General features: G+C 41.1%; 1 protein-coding gene and 1 long non-coding RNA gene across 3 annotated transcripts in view; one reads left to right on the forward strand and one right to left on the reverse strand.

The window, feature by feature from the left end:
* Positions 1-10: 10 nt before the first annotated feature.
* LOC132365205 (uncharacterized) lies at positions 11-11,930 on the reverse strand. Its single transcript, XR_009503055.1, has 2 exons — positions 11,671-11,930; positions 11-394 (listed from the first exon to the last, which is right to left on the reverse strand). It is a non-coding gene; the product is annotated as an uncharacterized LOC132365205 (long non-coding RNA).
* Positions 11,931-12,010: 80 nt separating this feature from the next.
* ATR (ATR serine/threonine kinase) overlaps positions 12,011-21,840 on the forward strand; it is a 101,265-nt gene continuing 91,435 nt past the window's right edge. For both annotated transcript variants that reach the window (XM_059920171.1, XM_059920172.1), the window contains exon 1: positions 12,011-12,202. In XM_059920171.1, the coding sequence (XP_059776154.1) occupies positions 12,144-12,202 (59 nt within the window). In that variant the 5' untranslated portion in view covers positions 12,011-12,143. The remainder of the gene's footprint in view (positions 12,203-21,840) is intronic.

Raw genomic sequence — 21,840 nt, forward strand, 5'->3', positions numbered from 1 at the left:
TACAACTGTGAAAACTAAATTGTACACTTTAAATTTATTAAACGTATTTTATATAAATTATTTCCCCATAAAGGTAAAGAAAAAAATGGTGGGTTTTTTTTGGCTGCGTTGGGTCTTCGCTGCTGCCTGTGGGCTTTCTCTAGTTGAGGCGAGCGGGGGCTGCTCTTCGTTGTGGTGCGCGGGCTTCTCATTGCGGTGGCTTCTCTTGTTGCAGAGCACGGGCTCTAGGCACGCGGGCTTCAGTTGTTGTGGCGCGTGGGCTTAGTTGCTCCGCAGCATGTGGGATCTTCCTGGACCAGGGATCGAACCCATGTCCCCTACATTGGCAGGTGGATTCTTAACCACTGTGCCACCAGGGAAGTCCGCGAGATACTTGTTAAAAGAAAAAAATATCCTAGGAAAACAAGAAAAACTGCCATGAACAAACCAGAAATGTTGAGAAAAGACAAAATACAGAGAGGATCACATCTCAGAGAACGAAGATGGAAGGAACGTTCAGCTCAAATCATACAGAGGAGGAGGCTAAGGCAAAGGATGGAGCAGTTGGGGGAAGGGTGTGCAAACTCAGCTAACAGATCAAGAAATGGAAGGAGGGCACTGAGGCACTGCTCGGAGAGAGTAACTGGGGAAAGAGATTTAGAGCAGCTAGGCTAGTCAACACCTTTTTTCTCCCCAGCGGGGTCTAAACTGTGGTCCTGGTAGCTACAGACTTCCAGAAAGAACACGAGTCTCCCACACCTGGAGGGTGAGCTGCCAACACATCCTGGCCTCTCGAGTACTGTTCCTTACCCCAAATTGGCAAAGGATGGCTACAGTGAATAAAAAGGTAAAATGAACAGAGATTCTAAAATACAAAATTGTTAAATCAACACTACTTCAATAAAAATAAATAAATAAAATAAAATACAAAATTGAACAGATAACTAAACATTATATCACACATTTGAGGAAAAAATGACTATGAGAGAAGCACCATTGCTACAACCAACAGTAGAGAAAACAGAGCTAGACAACCATCAGAAGATGACATTTGGAAAGTATAATTAATACCTTCAAATAATTATGAGAAGATGTTGCAAGTACAGAAATTTTGACCAGATAGTTGGGAATTTAAAACTTTGATGACTGAGATAAAGAACTAAATGGATGATCCAGGTTTCAGAATAGATGCAGATGATGAGCAGGTAGGGACTGGAGATCAAGCTGAGGAGTTATTTCAGGATGAAGTCAGCCTAACAGGCATTGGGGGGGGAAACGGCTTTAGGGCACAGAAGGATGATCTGGGGCAGTTTACTACATTCTCTCTCCTCCCTCCACACCCTGCCCATCCTTAGTTGAAAAAAATAAACTCATGTACAACATTAACTGAAACAGATGGGAAATAGGAAAACAGCTGTGGAGTGTGGCAAAGACTGATTGTCCCCCAATATTTTTTCATCTGTGATGTACTTATGAAAACGATGATACATCACAATAATGGGAAAGTGATGGACTAGTTGATAACACATTAACAGACACTGTGGATGGCCCTAACTCGCTTCTTGAATCCCTTCCTGGAAAGCCAAAAACTACATTTCCCAGATTTACTTGTAGGTGTGGTTCCAGATATGATTTAGGTTTCATCAGGTCATGTAAGACTTTGGTTGAAAATTGAATCGCATGAGGAGAGAGGGAAAGCATGATCCTCTTCTGGCAGCTTCCTGATCCTGTCAGAGTTAGCAACTGCCTTTACGGTAATTTGGGGAGTTCTTGGATCCTCATGATGAAGTCTGTTTCTCCCAATGATTCCATATATTATCTGCATCTCATAATAAACCTCTTTATTCTTAAACTAGCAAAAGGGACTTCGATACTGACAAATGCATGGTCCATCTGGGAAACACGTTGTCTTGTTCGAAAATGATCAGTAAATCAATGAGAAAATGAATACTAGGAAACTCAAATACAAAAATCTTAGTAAAAAGTACAAAAGAACACTTTTAACCTTGGGGTTAACCTTCCTAGGCAAGACTCAAAACCCAGAAGCTGTAAAGGAAGATATGGACAGATTTGATACAATAAAAATTAAAATTTCTGTATGACAAGAAGCAACTGACAAAGAGAAAATATTTTCAGAGTATCTATCAGAAAAGGGTTAATGTCCATAATATATTAAAATGCTCCTATAAATCAATAAAAAGATACAACCAAAATAAAACTCATAAAGTCCTGAGTAGGTAATTAACAGAAAACAAAATCCAAATGATTAATAGACATATGAGTAGATGCTTGAGCTTGTTGGTAAGTAGACAAATGCGTATATATATATACACCTTACTCCAAACCAATCAAATCAGAATCTCTGGGAATGCCCAGATACTTTTTATTTTTTATATTATTTTATAATTTTTTCTTCCAGTTTTATTGAGATATAGTTGACATACAGCACTGTATAGGTGTAGGGTGCACAGCATAATGACTTGACTAACACACAGCATGAAATGATTATTATAATAAGTTTAGTGAGCATCCATCATCTCATAGATACAAAATTAAAGGAATAAAAACAAAATTTGTTTTCTTGTGATGAGAACTCAGGATTTATTCTCATAATAACTTTCATATATAACATATAGCAGTTAATTATATTTATCATGTTTTACATTACATCACTAGTACTTACTTATAACTGGAGATTTGTAACTTTTGACCACCTTCATCCAATCCCTCCTCCCCCAACCCTTCTCCTCTGGTAACCACAAATCTGCTCTCTTTTTCTATGTTTGTTTATTTTTGAAGTATAACTGACCTAAAACACTATATTAGTTCCTGTTACACAACATAGTGAGTTGGTATTTCTATATATTTCAAAATGATCACCACAATAAATCTAGTTATGATACGTCACCATACAAGGATGTTACATATAGACTATATATCCCACACTACACATAGCCATATATATGTGATTATTTTAAGTTGCTGATCCCTTAAGTTCAAAGGTATTTTAACAAGCCTGCATTTTTTCTCCCCACCCCGCACTTACTGTTTTTAACATCATATTTTACATTTTGTGTGTGTGTGTGTGTGTGTGTGTGTGTGTGTATCCCTTCACTACTTATCGTGGATATAAATGATTTTACTGCTTTTGTCTTTTGACCTTCCTGCTAGCTTTATACATGGTGGATTTACTACTTTTGTTGTATATTTGCCTTTGAGCTTTTTCCTTTCATAATTTTCACGTTTCTAGTTGTGGTCTTTTCTTTTTTGCTCAGCAAAGTCCCGTTAACATTTTTTGTAAAGCTGGTTTGGTGGTTCTGAACTCTTTTAGCTTTGGCTTGTCTGTAAAACTTTTGATCTCTCCATCAAATCTGAATGAAAGCCTTGCCAGCTTGAGTTTTATTTTTTTAAATAAATTTATTTATTTATTTATTTATTTATTTTTGGCTGCATTGGGTCTTCATTGCTGTGCGCAGGCTTTCTCTATTTGTGGTGAGCGGGGGCTACTCTTCGTTGCAGTGCGCAGGCTTCTCATTGCAGTGGTTTCTCTTGCTGTGGACCACGAGCACTAGGTGTGTGGGCTTCAGTAGTTGTGGCTCACCAGCTCTAGGGCACAGGCTCAGTAGTTGTGGTGCACAGGCTTAGCTGCTCCATGGCATGTGGGATCTTCCCAGACCAGGGCTTGAACCTGTGTCCCCTGCATTGGCAGGTGGATTCTTAACCACTGTGCCACCAGGGAAGTCCCAGCTTGAGTATTCTTGATTGTAGGTTTTTCCCTTTTATCCCTTTAAATATATCACGCTACTCCGTTCTGGCCTGCAGAGTTTCTGCTGAAAAGTCAGTTGATAGGCTGATGGGAGTTCCTTTGTACATAACTTGTGGCTTTTCCCTTGCTGCTTTTAATATTCTCTCTGTATCTTTAATTTTTGTCATTTTAACTACATTGTGTCTTGGTGTGGTCCCCTTTGGGTTGATCCTGTTTGGGTCTCTCTGTGCTTCTTGGACTTGGTTGTCTGTTTCCTAACTTGTTAGGGAAGTTTTCAGCTATTATGTCTTCAAGTATGTTTTCTGTCCCTTTCTCCTCCTTCTGGGTTCTCTGTAATGTGAATGTTAGTATGCTTGATGCTGTCTCAGAGGTCTCTTAAACTGTTCTCATTTCTTTTTTTTTTCTTTTTTCTGTTCAGCTTCAGAGATTTCTACTACTCTGTCTTCCAGCTTGCTGATCTGTTCCTCTGTATTATCTAATCTACTGTTGCTTCCTTCTAGTATACTTTTCATTTCAGTTATTGTATTCATCTCTGTATGTTCTTTATATTTTCTAACTCTGTTAAAAACTTCTCATGTCTCACTCTGTTCATCCAGTCTTCTCCCTAGTTTTTTTAACATCTTTATGATCATTACCTTGAACTGTCTATCAGGTAGATTGCCTATCTCCACTTAGTTCTTCTTCTGGGGTTTTATCTTCTTCCTTCATTTAGAACATATTCCTCTGTTGCCTCTGTTTGCCAAATTGGCTGCTTTTATTTCTATGTATCTGGGAGGTTGGTTATGTTTCCTGACCTTGGAGAAGTGGCCTTTTGTACGAGATGTCCTATGTATCCCAACAACACACTGCCCTCTGGCCTCCAGACCTATATATTCTAGGGGTGCTCCCCATTTGGGCTGCATGGGCCCTTCTGTTGTGGTGGGCAGTCTGGTAGACATGGCTGGTCCCTGGTCTGGTTGGTTGCCAGGTCCTGCCTTGTGCAGAGGCTGCTGGCTCTGGGGCCCTGGTGGGTCTGGGGGCTAGTGCTGGCCCACTGGTGGGCAGGGTCAGGTTCTGAAGTACAAGATTACAGGGCTGCGGGTCCTGGATCTAGTATTGGTCTGCTGGTGGGTGAGGCCAGTTCCTGATATGGAGTGTCCCAAAGCTGGTGTTGGCCCACTGGTGAGTCTGGCTGGATCCCAGGGCAGCTGGCTGAGGGGTCCAATGTGCCTCAAAGCTGGCATCAGCTTGCTGGCGGGCAGGGTCAGTGTCCGGGTGGGGGGGGGGGGTTCCTAGGGCTGGTGTTAGTTTGCTGGTGGGCTGGACTGGGACCCAGAGGGTCCTGGGGCTGGTGCTGGCCTGCAGGATGGTGGGCTGGGTCCTGGTATGGCAGGGTGCAGGGCTGTGGTGGTCCTAGGACTGGTGTCCACCCGCTGGTGAGTAAGGCTGGGTCCTAGGGCTAGTACCAGCCCACTGGTGGGCAGAGCTGCATCCTGGGGTCTCTGGTTGCAGGGTTTGGGGGTCCTGGAGCTGGTGTTTTGGCCCACAGTGGGTGGGGCCGGGGCCCAAGGGGTCATAGGGCTGGTGCCTACCCACTGGTGGGCTAGGCTGGTCCCTGGGCTAGTGCCAGCCCCTCGGTGGATGGAGTCAGATCCCAGGGTCTCTGGCTCTAGGGCTGTGGGGTCCCAGGGCTAGTGCTGGTGTACTCTCCTGGGCCCTCTGCTGTGTGGGGCTGGGTTAGGGTGGCTATGGGCTCAAGGGGTCTTAAGGCAGCAAGCCTGCTGGTAGTGAGGTTGTGTCTCCATCCAGTTAGTTGCTCAGCCTGAGGTTTTCCAGTACTGGTGCCAAAAGGCTGGTGGGCAGGGCTGGGCGCTAGTGCTAATAAGCTAGAGTCAGGACTTCAAAATGGCATTCGCCAGCTCCAGTGTCCATGGGGTAGATGGTGCTCCCCAAAATGGCTACTACCAGTGCCTTTGTCCCCAGGATGAGCTCCAGATGCTCTTGCCTCTCTGAGAGGCTCTCTAAGATCAGCAGGTGGGTCTGACCCAGGCTTGTTTCAAATTATTGCTTCTGCCCTGGGTCCTGGAGCGTGTGAGATTTTAGGTGTGCCCTTTAAGAGCAGAGTCTCCATTTCCCCCAGCCCTCTAGCTCTCCCGCAGTTGCCTTCAAAGCCAAATTTTCCGAGGGCCCCTCTTCCCAGTGCAGGACCCCGAGGCTGAGGAGCCCAATGTGGGGCTCAAACCCCTCGCTCCTTGGGGAGAACCTCTGCAGTTGTGATTATCCTCCAGTTTGTGGGCCGCCCACTTGGGTCTTGACTATATGGTCTTTCTGCCCTTCTTACCCATCTCACGGTGGTTCCTTCTTTATACCTTTAGTTGTAGAAGATCTTTTCTGCTAGTCTGCCAGTCTTTCTCATCAATAGTTGCTCTGTAAATAATTATGATTTTGGGGGCTTCCCTGGTGGCACAGTGATTAAGAATCTGCCTGCCAGTGCAGGGGACACGGGTTCGAGCCCTGGTCAGGGAAGATCCCACATGCCGCAGAGCAACTAAGCCTGTGCGCCACAACTACTGAGCCTGCGCTCCAGAGCCCATGAACCACAACTACTGAGCCCGTGAGCCACAACTACTGAAGCCCACGCGTCTAGAGCTCACGCTCCGCAACGAGAGGCCACCGCAATGAGAAGCCCGTGCACCGCAACAAAGAGAAGCCCCTGCTTGCCACAACTAGAGAAAACCCGCGCACAGCAACGAAGACCCAACGCAGCCAAAAATAAATATTAAAAAAAAATTATAATTTTGATGTGCCTGTGAGAGGAGGTGAGCTCAAGGTCTTCCTGCTTCGCCATCTTGGACCCTAATGAGGCTCCATCATCACCCAGATACTTTTAAAAAGCTTCCCACTCACATAATTTCAATGCGTAGCCAAGGTTAAGAAATGCTACTCTAGAACAGTGCTAACTCAGAGTGTGGTCCGTGTACAAGCAGCATCAGCACTACCTAAGAGCTTGTTACAAATGCAAGTTACTTCATTCTCTTTCAGACCCATTGAATCAGAACGGGCTGGGGCTCAGAAATCTGTTTCAGTAAGCCCTTCAGGTGATTCTGATGCATGCTCAAGTTCGAGAACTCAGAAACCTCTCCTCAAGCTTTATTTACATTACAGAGCTACTGGGAGGATAACAGCAGATGAAACAGATGAAAGGATTTTGAGAAAAGTAAAAATAATGGTTGCAAATGTAAATAATCATTACCATTTGAACACATTTGATATAATCTTAGGGTCATGCTTGAGACCTTAGCAATGTAAGTGCCAATAATTCATTACTGAGATAGAAATCTCCTGGACACGTGCGAAGGTACTCCATGTCATTTCTGAATTGTATCCAAATACAATGGAGTTCTTCTCCTAAAATACAGCCTTAGCAGATGTGAAACTGCCACATGGATAGGAAGACAAAAAGCTTTACATTTAAGTTTCTTCAATACTTTAAGTTCCTCTATGACAACTAGGTGTTTTTTGATAATGGGCTTTTTCAGTGTTTCTACTAAATGGGTTTAATAGAATTAAATTAATTCATTAATGCAGTTTGGCTGTACAGGATCATTTGTTCTGCTTTATTAAGTTTCAGAATGTTGACTTGTGGTTATGTTGATCTGTTATTTGAGGCTTTAGCCAATGAAAACCAATAGACATGTGCCCCTTTTTACCCACTAATCTGTCTGACAATATTCAATACAGTCAAGCTACTGAAGCAGGGGAATGGCATAATCATACTTGGTTTTGAAAAGGTGCTCTGTCTGCCATGTAGAACAATTCCAAACAACACTGGCATCATCTAGGAGCAAAGTTTCAAAAACTATTAAAAATGCAAATTATTAAATAATAAAAAATAAATAACTTTTAAAATTATTAAAAATGAGGGACTTCCCTGGTGGTCCAGTGATAAAGAATCCGCCTTCCAATGCAGGGGATGCAGGTTCGATCCCTGGTCGGGGAACTAAGATCCCACATGCTGCAGGGCAACTAAGCCTGTGCACCACAACTACAGAGCTCGTGCGCCTCAATGAGAAAGCCTGCGTGCAGCAAACTACAGGGCCCACGCTCCCACGGCCACAACTACAGAGAGAACCCGCATGCCGCAACTACAGAGAAGCCCGCACCACAACGAAAGATCCCACATGCCTCAACGAAGATCCCAGGTACTGCAACTAAGATTTGATGCAGCCAAATAAATAAATAAAAATTATTAAAAATTAAAGTTATTAAACATTATTTAAAATGAAAATTTGTGTGTGTGTGCATACCAAGGAGGTGTATATTGAAGTCCATTCAGTTGTAGAAAGGAACATGGAAAATTGTTTATATATATATTTGTTTTTTTAAATTTATTTATTTATTCATTTTATTTTTGGCTGTGTTGGGTCTTCGTTTCTGTGTGAGGGCTTTCTCTAGTTGCGGCAAGCGGGGGCCACTCTTCATCGTAGTGCGCGGGCCTCTCACTGTCGTGGCGTCTCGTTGCGGAGCACAGGCTCAGCAGTTGTGGCTCACGGGCCTAGTGGCTCCGCGGCATGTGGGATCTTCCCAGACCAGGGCTCGAACCCGTGTCCCCTGCATTGGCAGGCAGAGTCTCAACCACTGCGCCACCAGGGAAGCCCCTGTTTATATTTTTAAATCTCATTTCTTTAAGATTTCTATTTTAGTGTACACAGTAAAATCCTGACAAAATGGAGTTTAAAAAAAAAAAAAATCATCCAGGGACTTCCCTGGTGACGCAGTGGTTAAGAATCTGCCTGCCAATCCAGGGAACACGGGTTTGAGCCCTGGTATGGGAAGATCCCACATGCCGCGGAGCATCTAAGCCCGTGCGCCACTACTGAAGCCCTTGCACCTAAAGCCTGTGCTCCGCAACAAGAGAAGCCACCGCAATGAGAAGCCCGCGCACCACAACGAAGAGTAGCCCCCGCTCGCCACAACTTGAGGAAGCCCCGCGCACAGCAACGAAGACCCAACACAGCCAAAAAAAAAAAAAAAAAAAAAAAAAAAAATCCAATGCATTACAATGGAACTTTCAGAGCTAGGCAGCCAGGGGTTTGGGCATCTGACTGAGAACAAAGTCCCTCTTGGTCTCATTTGGGTTGTGGTGCCACCTGGTGGTCATCTCCCACTCTAGTTTAATCATCCTTGGGGACAATTCTATGTACACAGGCCGGCTGAAACTTCCAGGACATTGGTTGGTGCCCTGTTGTCGACCTGATCTGAGATGCTGGGCTTAGGAAACCAAGGTCCCAAGGATATAGGAACACACCCACCTCAGCCTCTCAGCTTCCTGCTCCACTCTCCCCACACACTCCACTCCCCAAATGATAAAAGGGGGAGGGGGTGAGAGGAAGACAGGAAGCAATCAACAGCTGCATTATGTCCATGCATATTAGAATATATTACTAAATATATGTGGTTAGTAAATATGCACATATTAGGGTGCATATTTTAAAAATTTCAATAATACTGTTGAAGAGAAAAAAAAGTTGTAATACTTCAGTGTAGAGAATACATTGGAGGGGAAACAAGCCCAAAGGAAGAAAGGCAAGCTAGAATGTCATGTAAGTAATCTAGGCACAAGACAGTGATGGTCTGAAACTAGAATGGTGATAATGGGATTTGGAGAGAAGTGGATGGGTTTGATATATAGTAGGTAGAATTTAGTCCTTATCTTTAAGAGATACAAAATAAAGTGTTTACAGATAAACTGATGAGTTGTCTGAGATTTTCCTTAAAATAATCCAGGGCTTCCCTGGTGGGGCAGTGGTTGAGAATCTGCCTGCCAACGCAGGGGACATGGGTTCAAGCCCTGGTCTGGGAAGGTCCCACATGCCGCGGAGCAACTGGGCCCGTGAGCCACGACTGCTGACCCTGCGCATCTGGAGCCTGTGCTCCGCAACAGGAGAGGCCACGATGGTGAGAGGCCCACGCACCTCGATGAAGAGTGGCCCCCGCTCGCCACAACTAGAGAAAGCCCTCGCACAGAAACGAAGACCCAACACAGCCAAAAACAAATAATTAATTAATTTTTTAAAAAAGTTACAATCTGACTACCTTAAGATTCAGCAATTTAAAAAAAATAATAATAATCCAATTAGAGAGAGGGGAAATGGGAGGGGTAGTTATAGATGAAACAAAGACTGGTCATAGGCTGATAGTTGTTGAAGCTGGATGATGGGCATAAGGGTGGGGGGTCCTTATTCTACTCTCTCTACTTTTGTATATATTTGAAATTTTCCATAATAAAAATTTAAACAAAAATAAAATGCCTGGGGGGACTTCCCTGGCAGTCCAGTGGTTAAGACTCTGTGCTTCCAATGCAGGGGGCGCAAGTTTGATCCCTGATCGGGGAACTAAGACCCCACGTCCCACGTGGCAGAAAAATAAATAAAATAAAATAAAATAAAATAAAATACCTGGGAAAAATTCAAAGGAAAAAAATTCAGTAGAAAGGAAGACATAATGAAATATAAAGCTCAGAGAGAGATCTGAACAGAAGGAAGAATTTGGGAGAGATCAGCAGGTCACCCAAGTATAACAAATTGTAGATTTGTCATGGTTAATCCAATCCTATTAAAAGAAAGCCTTCACAGATATGTTGAAACCTCCTCATTTCATTCCCTTCTCTCCCTCTGCAGAGGTACAACTCTCCTGGAGTTGATGTATATCCTTCCCAACCATGTTTTTATACTTTTATCATATATGTATGTATACAAAATTCACTCACTAGAAGTCTTATTTTGTGGTTTTAAAATGGTATGTGATTTAATATTGTTATGTATCCCTTTGCCATTTGCTTTTTTTTTCACTCAACATCATTTTCAGAATTCATACTTCATTCATTTTAACTAAGAAATGGTATTCCACTGTAGGACACTACCACCTCTTATTTAATCTTTACTGTAATCTTACAAGATAGATATTACTAATCTCATTTTATAGATGAAAAACTGAAGTACAGAGAGGTTAAATAACTTTACTGAGTAACTGTAGTAACTATTGTTGCTAGCAGGTGAAATGAGAACTTGCACAGGGCTTCAACTTCTAATCCCATGTTCTTCCCACTATAGCATTGCACAATTTTACAAATATTTAGTACACACCAACTATGTACCAGGCACTGTTTTAGGTCCCAAGTATCTAAGCAGTGAATTAAACAGACAGAATCCTGCTCTCAAGGAGCTTATATTCTAATTGGAGGAGACAGTCAATAAAATAGTATATAATTTGGTTCTATGTGTTATGAAGAAAATAAAGCAGGATGGAGGGGAAAAGAGTGTGAGTGTAAGTGTGCTAGTCTATGTGCTCTCTGGTGACATTTCAGCAAACATCTGAAGAGGGGTGATGAAAGAGGGGTGTTTAAGGTCAAGGCAAAGGGCACAGCAAACGCAAAATCCCTGAGGCGGAAGCCTATTTGGCTGTCACTCCATCACTTTGATTTTTTTTAGGATACTGTATAACGATTATTCTCATGTGTAAGGAACCAATGTAAGCACACTGCATGGCCTTGCCTGATTAAATACATAATTTTGACATGTTAACAGCTTCTTATGATGACCATTTTTCGTATAAACAAACTGGGTTGAACTAGAAAATATCTACAGCCAAAAGCCACTGATTTTACTTTAAAAATTAAATCATACGTAATAGATGCCCGTAACGGTGACATAAAAATACATAGTACTGCTGCTGACTAAATGAGACACAAATAAATATAATTCAACCCTCTTTTTAAATATTAAACGTTGGGAGAATCCTCAAGGAAACCTAAGGGAGACTTCAAGTTGGGAAAAACAAAGAAACAAAAAAAAACCCCTGCTGAAACAGAAAGGACAAGGAGGAGCCCATCTTTTGCCCCGTATCTCTCAGAAAGGATGTCAAGAGAGTGGTAGAAAATGAGGGACCTGGAGGTGTGACTCCGCGAGGAGACCTGAGGTGTAATCCTGGGCCTTTAGTTGCTGAATCGTCTCAGTCTTCACATTTGTGACGCGAGGCGTTCTGCGCTGGTGCCCACCATGCCCCTTTCCTCCCCAGATCCAGGGGTCTGGCTTATCTGAGCCTCTCAGGCTGGGAGTGAGTGACAGAGGAGGACCGCTAAAAACCAAAACTCTCGCGAATCTCGCCTGCCTGAGCGTTCCCGGCTCAGAGCGCACCCAACGCTGCAAATTTGACCGGAGCGCACCCCGCCCCTTGCCCCGCCCCCTCGAGTCCTACGCGGAAAAGAACTCTGGCCTGGAGAGCGTATCGGCCGCGGCTTCCGGGAGGAGTTTTGGGCCCCGCGAGCCTCCGTCGGGCGCCGCGCTTTCTCACCAGAGACAGCTGTGGAGACGCCAGGAGCCCGCCTCGGCGTGGTTGAGGAGTGCCTCGCGTCCTCACCATGGGCGAGCACGGCCTGGAGCTGGCGTCTATGATCCCGGCCCTGCGGGAGCTGGGCAGGTAGGGCCGGGCCGGCGTCTCACGTGCTCTCCCTTCCTAGCCGCGCGCGTCCCGGCCCCGATCCCCTCAACCCCGGCCGCGGCCCTTGTGGAGATGCTCCGCCGCTGACTTGAGCGCTTCTCCCTCAGAGAGGCCGTTGGAAGGACGCGGGGCGTCGCCGCAGACCTGCGGGATGCGGATCCGAGGGGAGGGGTGGTCTGCTGGCCCCACTTTACCTCAGCGGCGCCGGGGAGCTCGTCCCTCTCCCCCCCCCCCCCCCAAACCCCAGGGGGATTGCCTCCGCGGCGGGAGGGAAAGGCCCCTTCCGAACACTTTCTGGTCACTTTCCTACATTCATTTGCTTCTCGAAAGCCTCTTCCCTTAGATGGAGTGCTTGACCCGTGGACTTTCCCCAGTTTCTGTGCTTTATGATCGCTGGTGGAGTTGGTTTTTACCTTTACGTTTTGACCCAAAACTACCCTCGGAAGAAAAATCACTGGTTCTGATTTCTGGCAAGGAAAGCCACTTGCTAGGAAAAGTTCGTTTCTAAGTGAAACCATATGCCATTCTGGAGATGGGACCCCTTTCGTGTCGATCATCCAGTCCTCAATCCGTTATTTTAGTCAGAAATCCCAGGGATCGGCCACAACGTCCACAGAACATAAATGTGCACAGAGTATTGCCAACATTTGAAGATAATGTTCCATTTGCAAAAGCTCTTTTTTTTTTTTTTTTGTTCCTTTCTGTAAACCCAAGAGTAAAATCGTGTAAAGCAGTATTCTGCCCGAAGAGAGTAGGTGGATGTTGATGGCTGCTGCCCCCATTCAGGACACACACAGCCTTTCCTAAACCTGACCTATAGACGAGAAGGCAGGGTTTTTGTTTGTTTGCTTTTTTAAAAAAAATATTTGTAATCCACTGTGAACAGAAAATAAGTGAGCTTGTACCACTGCTGCAGTTGAACTATCAATTGGAATAGTTGCTTTCCAATTTCTTGAACTGGTTGGAAACTTAGCACGCAGCCACAACTGACGTTAAGCCCATGGGATGTTTAATTCCCTTTCTTTTTGCAGTGCAGCTGTGTCCATCTCCACTTGTTGACCGTACAGAGACACTGACATTTAGTCTTCCCCAATTACATACATAAGAGGATATAAATGAAGGGACCATACTTGTCTTAACTGAATCATCATATTGTTGTGTGTATGATTTTTTTTTCCACTTTGTATGAATGTTGCAAGCATACTTGTGTTAACATTTTGTAGAGTAACATCTACCTTTCTAAAAGAAGATGAAGGCAGGTGTTTATATAGGAAGTTGATGCACAGATTTCATCTTTCAGGCTCGATGTGAAGCTCAGTGTACTTTTCCCACCTTGCTTTAATATAGAATTTGCTGATTAATACTTCTCTTCCCTTTTCTTTCTTCCTCTGTGATACTTGTTAGTAAAAATAATAGGATCTTGGATTTATTTTTAGTCTCTTTCATCAGCAGAGCTTATAGTTACCTTTCACTCATTTGTAGCCATTCTAAGAGATGGAATAGAAAAACTGACGGTAGTGAATTGTCTAATAATAGTTTTTAATTGTCATGACGTTTTCATTGCAACTGCTTCATTCAAGCTTATTCAGTCTCACAGTATCTCCATGATATAGAATGGAGCAAATATTATCACTGTTTATTAAGAATCAGAGTCACAGAAATTGAAGTACCAAAGTCAAAGAGATAGCAGTTAGTATTAGAGCTGGATTTCAGATTCAAGCCATCAAGACCTTTCCTCCTCAGTTTTTTTTTTTTTTTTTTCTTCATTGACCATGGCAGTTAGATTTCTGAAAAAAGTAAGATGTTACTGTTTTAATGTGTGGGCTCTTCTTCCTCTGTCTCTCAGGGATAAATTTTGCTTCAGTGTTTTTTTCTGTTAGCACTCTTTTCTCTGCCTAGTCTCTCTGGGTGATCTTATCCACTCTTCCTGCCTTCAGCTACCACCTGCTATTTGATAACTCCAAATCCGTGTCTCCAAGCCATATTTCTTTCATATAGAACCATATATGCAACTGTATACTGGCAGACTATGTTAGTATAACCCATTTGTTCCCTGGGTGTCCTATATGCAGTTAAGACTCAATATATCCAATTTAAATTCTCTGCATATCCCAACCTTCCCAAGCAGTTTTTTTTTTTTTTTTAATTCCTCTTATTCACTGAGGTACGGATATCTCAGTACATGATACCGTGTTCACTTATTTTTCCAAACTGGAAATCTAGGAATCATTCTTGACTCCGTATGTGCTTTCGGGCTATGTCATTAGTCCTCTTTCAATCTTCACTCTCTTCCTCAGTAACTTTGTCTAGTCCCATAACTTTAAATACCATCTATATGCTGATAACTCCCAAATTTATCACTCTAGCCCAGAGATATATATTAGGTTGCTTAGTCAACATCTATACTCAGAAATGAAAATTAACATATCCAAAGCAGAACTGCTGATTTATTGTCCTTAAACCTGTTCCTTCCCCAGCTTATTGTAAATGTAGGAACCAAAAGCCTAAGAATTATCCTTGATTTTTTTCCCTTACCCCTTAATAATCCATCAGCAAGTCCTGTCAACTGTACCTTTAAAAAACACTTTTCACCATCTCCACTGCTATCACCAAAATTTCTTATCTGGACTATTACAGTAACCTCTCAGCTGATCTCTCCATTTCCACTTTTATCCACTTACAGTGGATTTCCCACTCAGCAACCAAAGTGATTTTTACAACTATAAATCATATTGTAGATTATGTAACATTACTCCCCTGCTCAAAATCTTCCTTTGGTTTTCCAGCATACTTAGAATAAAATCCAAACTCCTTCCCAGGGCCTCTGAGGTCTGCCATAATCTGGCCTCTGCCTACCTCTGACCTCATGGCCTTGTATCCCTCCCTTGCTCACTCTACTCCAATGACATTCGCTTTATTTTTTTAATACACCAAGATCATTCCTGCCTTCATTCCTTTGCACTTGTTTCTTCTATCTGAACACTGGCTAGTTCCATTCAGATGTCATTTCCAAGAACCTTCTCTGACCTTCCTGTTTAAAATTACTTTGTAATCGCAAGATCTTTTCCAACAGTGATAGTTGCCATTAAAATGTTAAATGGGAAATGAGAGGGAGATGAGGCGCTGGGGAGCAGCATTAGCCCCTAGAGGAGGTTTGGATGGTGAGAAGAAGCCAGTCATGGGAAACTGGGAGGAGAAGTGTCTGAGATGGAATAGAAGATACAGAGATCTCTAGGTGGGAATGAGGCTACTTTTTAAAGAGGAGGAAGAAGGCTGGAACATAGGGAGCAAAGACAGGAGTAGCATTAATTAAGAATGGAAGAGTAGGCAGAGGCCAGATCCTTTAGCACTTTATAGGGCAGAATGAGGAGTTAGATTTTAAGTTCAGTGGGAAGCCATTGGGGTGTTTTAAACAGAGAAATAACATAATTGAATTCATGTTTTAAAAACATGTTTAACCTTCACTCACCTGCTTAGAACCCTTCAGTGTGCCATTGCCTTCAGTACAAAATTCAAACTCGTTAGTCCTTTGCGCTTAGACCTTATCTTCCCTCTTCAGCTTCATTTCCAGATACTACCTCCCTGTTCTTTGGCCATGTAGAACCTCTGACAGTTTCTAGAACGGCTTATGTTCTTGTTCCTGACCCTTTGCACATGTTTCCTCTGCTGGAATACTCGCCTTACTTCCCTTATTTTACCTGCCTAGCCCCCTAGGGACTCAGCTTTGTGTCACCTCCTCCAGGGAGCCTTGACTGATAGGTCCTGCTCAGGGCTGAGTGTCCCTCTTACGTTCTATCTTTGCTCTATTAACGCTTAACCATGCTGTGTTAAAATTGCCTGCTTACTTTTTTGTCCTTTAAACTACGAATTCTTTTAGGGCTGATACATGGTACCTTGGTTTTCCTGGCATTTGATACTTGCCCCAGGGGAGGTTTTCAAGTGTTTGTTAAATGTATCCGAACTTTATGTGATAAATTACCACCCAAATATTTCTGTATACTTTTGAAAAAGTATACCCTCTTAGCTCAGTTCCAAGGTAAAGGTTGCACAATAAGAAATCCTTACTCTCCTGTGAATTTCTTTATTCTGATAGTACATCTGATAAATGACAATCACTTCACCTTTATAAAAAAACTGATTTTTTAAAATTATGCAAATGACACATGAATGCATAATCTTTTTTACAGAGTTAAACTTTATAGGAAACTCTGACCACCAGCCACAATCCTGGTTCCTCTCCACCACAAACGTCCTCATTAACATTTTTAAATGACACTTGTCAAATTGCACTTGGTTTATGACAAAATCTCCTGACTTTGTCTAAAACAATTCATGTTATCTTGTAATTTCAGACTTAAAATTAAAAAAAATTTTTTTTGTTATATTTAAATCTGTGATGTCCTATAACCTACTGTGGACACCAGCCAAATGTTGCCACTGAGCGTTTCACATGTGGCTAATCTAAACTGAGATGTGCTCTAAATGTAAGATACTGGGTTTCAAAGACTTAATTACCACCCCCCTCCAAAAGGAATGTAAACAATCTCATTAATAATTTTTATATTGATTACATGTTCAGATAATATTTCGGATATATTATTGGGATTAAAATTGCCTGTTTCTTTTTACATTCTTAACGTGACTACCAGAAAATTTAAAGCTACAAATGTGGCTTGCATTGTATTTCTATTGGCCAGTGCTGGTTTAAATAAGATAAAAAACACAAAATTTTTTCTATTTCACGTATAAATACAACTACTTGTTCTTTGATTCTGTACACCTAGAGTTTATATTACTTGTAAATATTTATTAACTTCAGTAACTTAGTTGTTTTCTATCAAGCAAGACACAGTTCTAGGTGGGGTATAGGGGATGCAAAGGGAAGTGAAACACATTTTCTCTCCTGAAGGAGCTTATGGTCTAGTGGTGCTGCAGGAATTCATAGAGAAATAAAACATAGTCTCCACCTCTAGGAGGCTATGGTCTAGTGGCAGAGAACAGAGTAGATAGATATTCCACAGGTCCGAAAAAGTTTATACATTAAGGATGAAGGAGGCACAAGATGCAGAAAGATTCTTATGAACCATTCATTAATTCAGCAAAGTTTTTTGGAGTGTTTACCATGTACCAGGACCATTTCCATCATGGCAGTTATTAGCTGTAGATGCCTTGGATCCTGTACGTAATCAATTAGGATTGGACTTTGTGATTGAATAATCAAGAAAATAATTAACCTTCTCATTTTTTCTTTTAGCATTGTTTAAGTGGGAAAACATATGTACATTTATAGTACTTTATGGATGTTATAAGTTGTTATTTATATGAAATACATAATTTTATTTTTTGTAAATAACCAGCTTACCTACTATATCCTCAGCTGTTTTGTCAGTAGAAGTGATGGAGTGAGCTAATCATTTATACACAACTTTCCATGAATCCTCTATGCAGAGCTAGTTATTTCCTGCTTTGGGTGTATATGACACTTGATTAAAATTATTTGTGTGCTTTCTTACCCTCTCCCCAGTGACTTCCTTGAAGCAGGGCATCTGATTTTATTTGTGTTTTGAATTTATTGTATTATTAATGTCTGTACTCATCCTTTCCTCCTGTATTAATAAATATGTATGAATGATTATCATTAGGATTAATGATAATCATCCTGTCCAAGGATTATCTCTTTACTTATACATGGTCCCAGGAAGGAAAGCCAAATTTCAAGAATCAATTGTTCAAGTGTTTCCATCTTAAGGGAAACAAAACAAAACCCTCTTGACCTCATATATTCCTTGAGTTACCACTAACTCCCAGTTCTTCTCTTCATTTCATGGTCAAGCTTTAGAGAGAGCATGCTATTCTCAATGTTCACATTTCATTTGTTTTTCACCCTTTGCAATCTGACTTCTGCGTTTACCACTAAAACTTTAAAATCCAAAGGACATAAAAAAATTAACTCAAAATGAATCAAAGACCTAAATGTAAGACTAAAACTATAAGACTCTTAGAAGAGAACTCTTAGGCGAAAGCTTCCTGACATTGGATTTGGCAGTGATTTCTGGGATATGACACCAAAAGCATGACAGCATATGAAAAAATAGATCAAATTTAAAATTACAAATTATCAAAATTTAAAACTTTTGTGCAGCAAAGGACAGTATCAACAGAGTGAAAGGACAACCTATGGAATGAAAGAAAATGTTTGCAAGTCATATATCTGATAAGGAGTTAATATCCCCAAAATATTAAGAACTACAGCTCAGTATCAACAACAAAAAGCAACCTGATTTAAAAATGAGGAAAGGGTCAGTAGAGTATGAGACTCTCAAAAATGAGGAAAGGACTTAAATAGACTTCCTCCAAAGAAGAAAGACAAATGGGCAAAAAGCACATGAAAAAATGTTCAACATCCCTAATTATTAGGGGATTGTGAATCAAAAGTACAATGAGAGGGCTTCCCTGGTGGCGCAGTGGTTGAGAATCTGCCTGCCAATGCACGGGACACAGGTTCGAGCCCTGGTCTGGGAAGATCCCACATGCCACGGAGCGACTGGGCCCGTGAGCCGCAATTACTGAGCCTGCGCGTCTGGAGCCTGTGCTCCGCAACAGGAGAGGCCGCGATGGTGAGAGGCCCGCGCACCGCGATGAAGAGTGGTCCCCGCTTGCCGCAACTAGAGAAAGCCCTCGCACAAGAAACGAAGACTCAACACAGTCATAAATAAATAAAAAAAAGAACGTGAATTTATTAAAAAAAAAAAAAAAAGTACAATGAGATACCACTGCAGACCCATGAGGATGGCTGCTATTTTAAAACAACAACAACAACAAAAATGACAAGTGTTGGTGAGGATAAGGAAAAATGGGAACTTTGTAAGTTGTTGGTAGCGATATAAAATGGTGCAGCTATTGTGGAAGCAGTATGGCAGTTTCTCAAAAAATTAAACATGGAAGTACCATATGATCTTGCATTTCCACTTCTAGGTATATACCCAAAATAATTGAAAGGGACTGAAACAGATACTTGTACACCCATGTTCATAGAGGCATTAGTTACAGTAGCCAAAAGGTGGAAGCAATCCGAGTGTCTATGGAAACATGGATAGATAAATAAAATGTGGTATAAACACAGTAGAATATTATCTAGCCTTAAAGAGGAAGGAAATCCTGACACGTTACAACATGGATGAACTGTGAAGATGTATGCTAAGTGAAATAAGTCAGTCACAAGAGGACAAATATAGGATTCAACGTGTAGCTGTAAGTAGTCAAATTCATAGAGACAGAATTGTCGGCGGCGGGAATGGGGAGATATTGTTTAGTGAGTACAGTTTCACTTTGGGAAGATGAAAAAGTTCTGGAGAGGGATGGTGGTGATGGTGTAGGATAATGTGAATGTACTTAATGCCACAGAACTGTACACTTAAAAATGGTTAAAATGGTAAATTTTATGTTGTGTATTTTACCATAATAAAAAAATATATCCAAAGGACATGTTAACAAACTAATTTTATTTGATTGTGTTGACAGCTCCCTCCTTAAAATTCTAACCTCCTTGGATTCTAGAACACATCTCTCATTGTTCTTCTTTCTGTTTCTCTGGCCCTTTCCTTTTCTCCTCGTGCCTCTACTAACCTTAACTTTGGGTTCTCTCTTTGGCTTTCTTATTACTTATTACATTTGCGTTCATATCCAAGACTTCCACTACTACTAGCTCTAATAGGGTAGATTATATAATCTCTCTAAGCACCAGTCTCCACGTATGCAAATTAGAGTCTAATATCCCTATCTTATTTCTTGTGAAATATGAAATAATACAGTGTGTTTAGCCTTGCTTGATATGTACTATTATATATCAATAAGTTAATCTATATCTCTAGGCTAGAACTTGAGGTCTAGAACTGTAATTCCAAAAATCTTTTGGACATTCCACTTAGTTGTTCCCTTGAGACCTTAAACTCAGTATTTCTAAAACTGAATTTTTTTTCTTCCCATACGTGTGCTTCCACCTGTGTTAACTGTTTGGGTGAATGGCTTCATAATCCAGCCTGGATAGAGGGCTAGATTGATTTATCAGTCTCCTCCATTAAACTGTCTGTCACCTTCCCAAGAGTAGCTTCTGATGTGTTGTATGGCGCATTATAGGTACTCAGTAAATGTTTGTTGATTACACGAATAACTGTATGATTCCTCATTATGTAGTGGAACACAGGCTTTCTATTATTATGTTCTATTCCTTGGTTATTTACACAAATCATGGAACTCAAGTTGAATTCATTCAGGATTCTAGGATACTCTTCCTCTGCTTAATTACTGTATCTCCTTTTAATATTATTTTTTCTTGATTGTTCTTAAGACTCAATATGTGTATTTTTCCCTAACATTTTATTGAATTTTTATTGTGGAAAGTTTCAAACTTACAATAGAAGAGAAAATGGTATAACTGATTTCCCATTTCACCTAATAATGATCAATTCGTGGCTCTCTTCCTCTCCTCAGAGTACTTTGCAGCAAATTCCAGGCATCATTTTACCAATAAATACCAGTATTTATCTCTAAAGGATAAAGACTTTTTTGACATACCACAATACCGTTATCACACCTAAAAATATAATTTCTTAATAGCATCAGATGTCTAGTCTGTGTTCAAATATTCCCAATTGTCATATATAGTTTGCTATTTTTATTTTTGATTCAGAATCCAATGTAGGGTCATATATTATAATTGGTTGATATGGCCCTTAAGTTCATTATGGGTTTCTCCTCCTCTCTTTTTTCCCTTTGGAATTTCTGTGTTGAAGAAACTGTTTTCTCTTGATTTTCTAAAAGTCTAGATCTGTTCAATAGAAATATAAAGCAAGCCACGTATGTAATTGAAATTTTCTAGTGGCTACATTACAAAAAGGAAGTAAGTGAAATTAATTTTAACAATATATATTACTACCATATTATATCACTTATATGTGGAATCTAAAATATGACACAAATGAATTTATTTATGAAACAGAAACAGACTCAGACATAGAGAACAGACTTGTGGTTGCCAAAGGTGGGGGAGGGGAAGATTCGATTGGGAGTTTGAGAATAGCAGGTGCAAACTTTTATATATAGAATGGATAAACAACAAGGTCCTATTGTATAGCACAGGGAACTATATTCAATATCCTGTAATAAACCATAATGGAAAAGAATATGAATCACTTTGCTGTACATGAGAAACTAACACAACATTGTAGATCGACAATACTTCAGTAAAACACAAGAAAAACTTTAAAACCTCACAAAAACCCCAATGTATATTATTTAACTCAGTATATCCAGATATTATCATTTCAACATGTAATTAATATAAAATTATTAATGCGGTATTACACATTTTTGGTAATGAATATTCAAAATCCAATGTGTATTTTATACTTGTAGCACATCCCAGTTTGGACTAACTACATATCAGGTTCGCACTAGCATGTGATAAGGGCTACCATATTGCGCAGGGCAGGTCTAGACTTTGCAGATTGGATACTTTGCAGAAGAATACTATCAGTGTCAACATTAAAACTAAGCACTTTGATAAGTTCAACTTTAGAGAATTTTTACAAATGACACTGTGAGTCCCTTTAAGGGTT

The sequence above is a fragment of the Balaenoptera ricei genome, chromosome 4, assembly GCF_028023285.1.
Source record: "Balaenoptera ricei isolate mBalRic1 chromosome 4, mBalRic1.hap2, whole genome shotgun sequence".
In the NCBI taxonomy this organism is placed as follows: domain Eukaryota; kingdom Metazoa; phylum Chordata; class Mammalia; order Artiodactyla; family Balaenopteridae; genus Balaenoptera; species Balaenoptera ricei.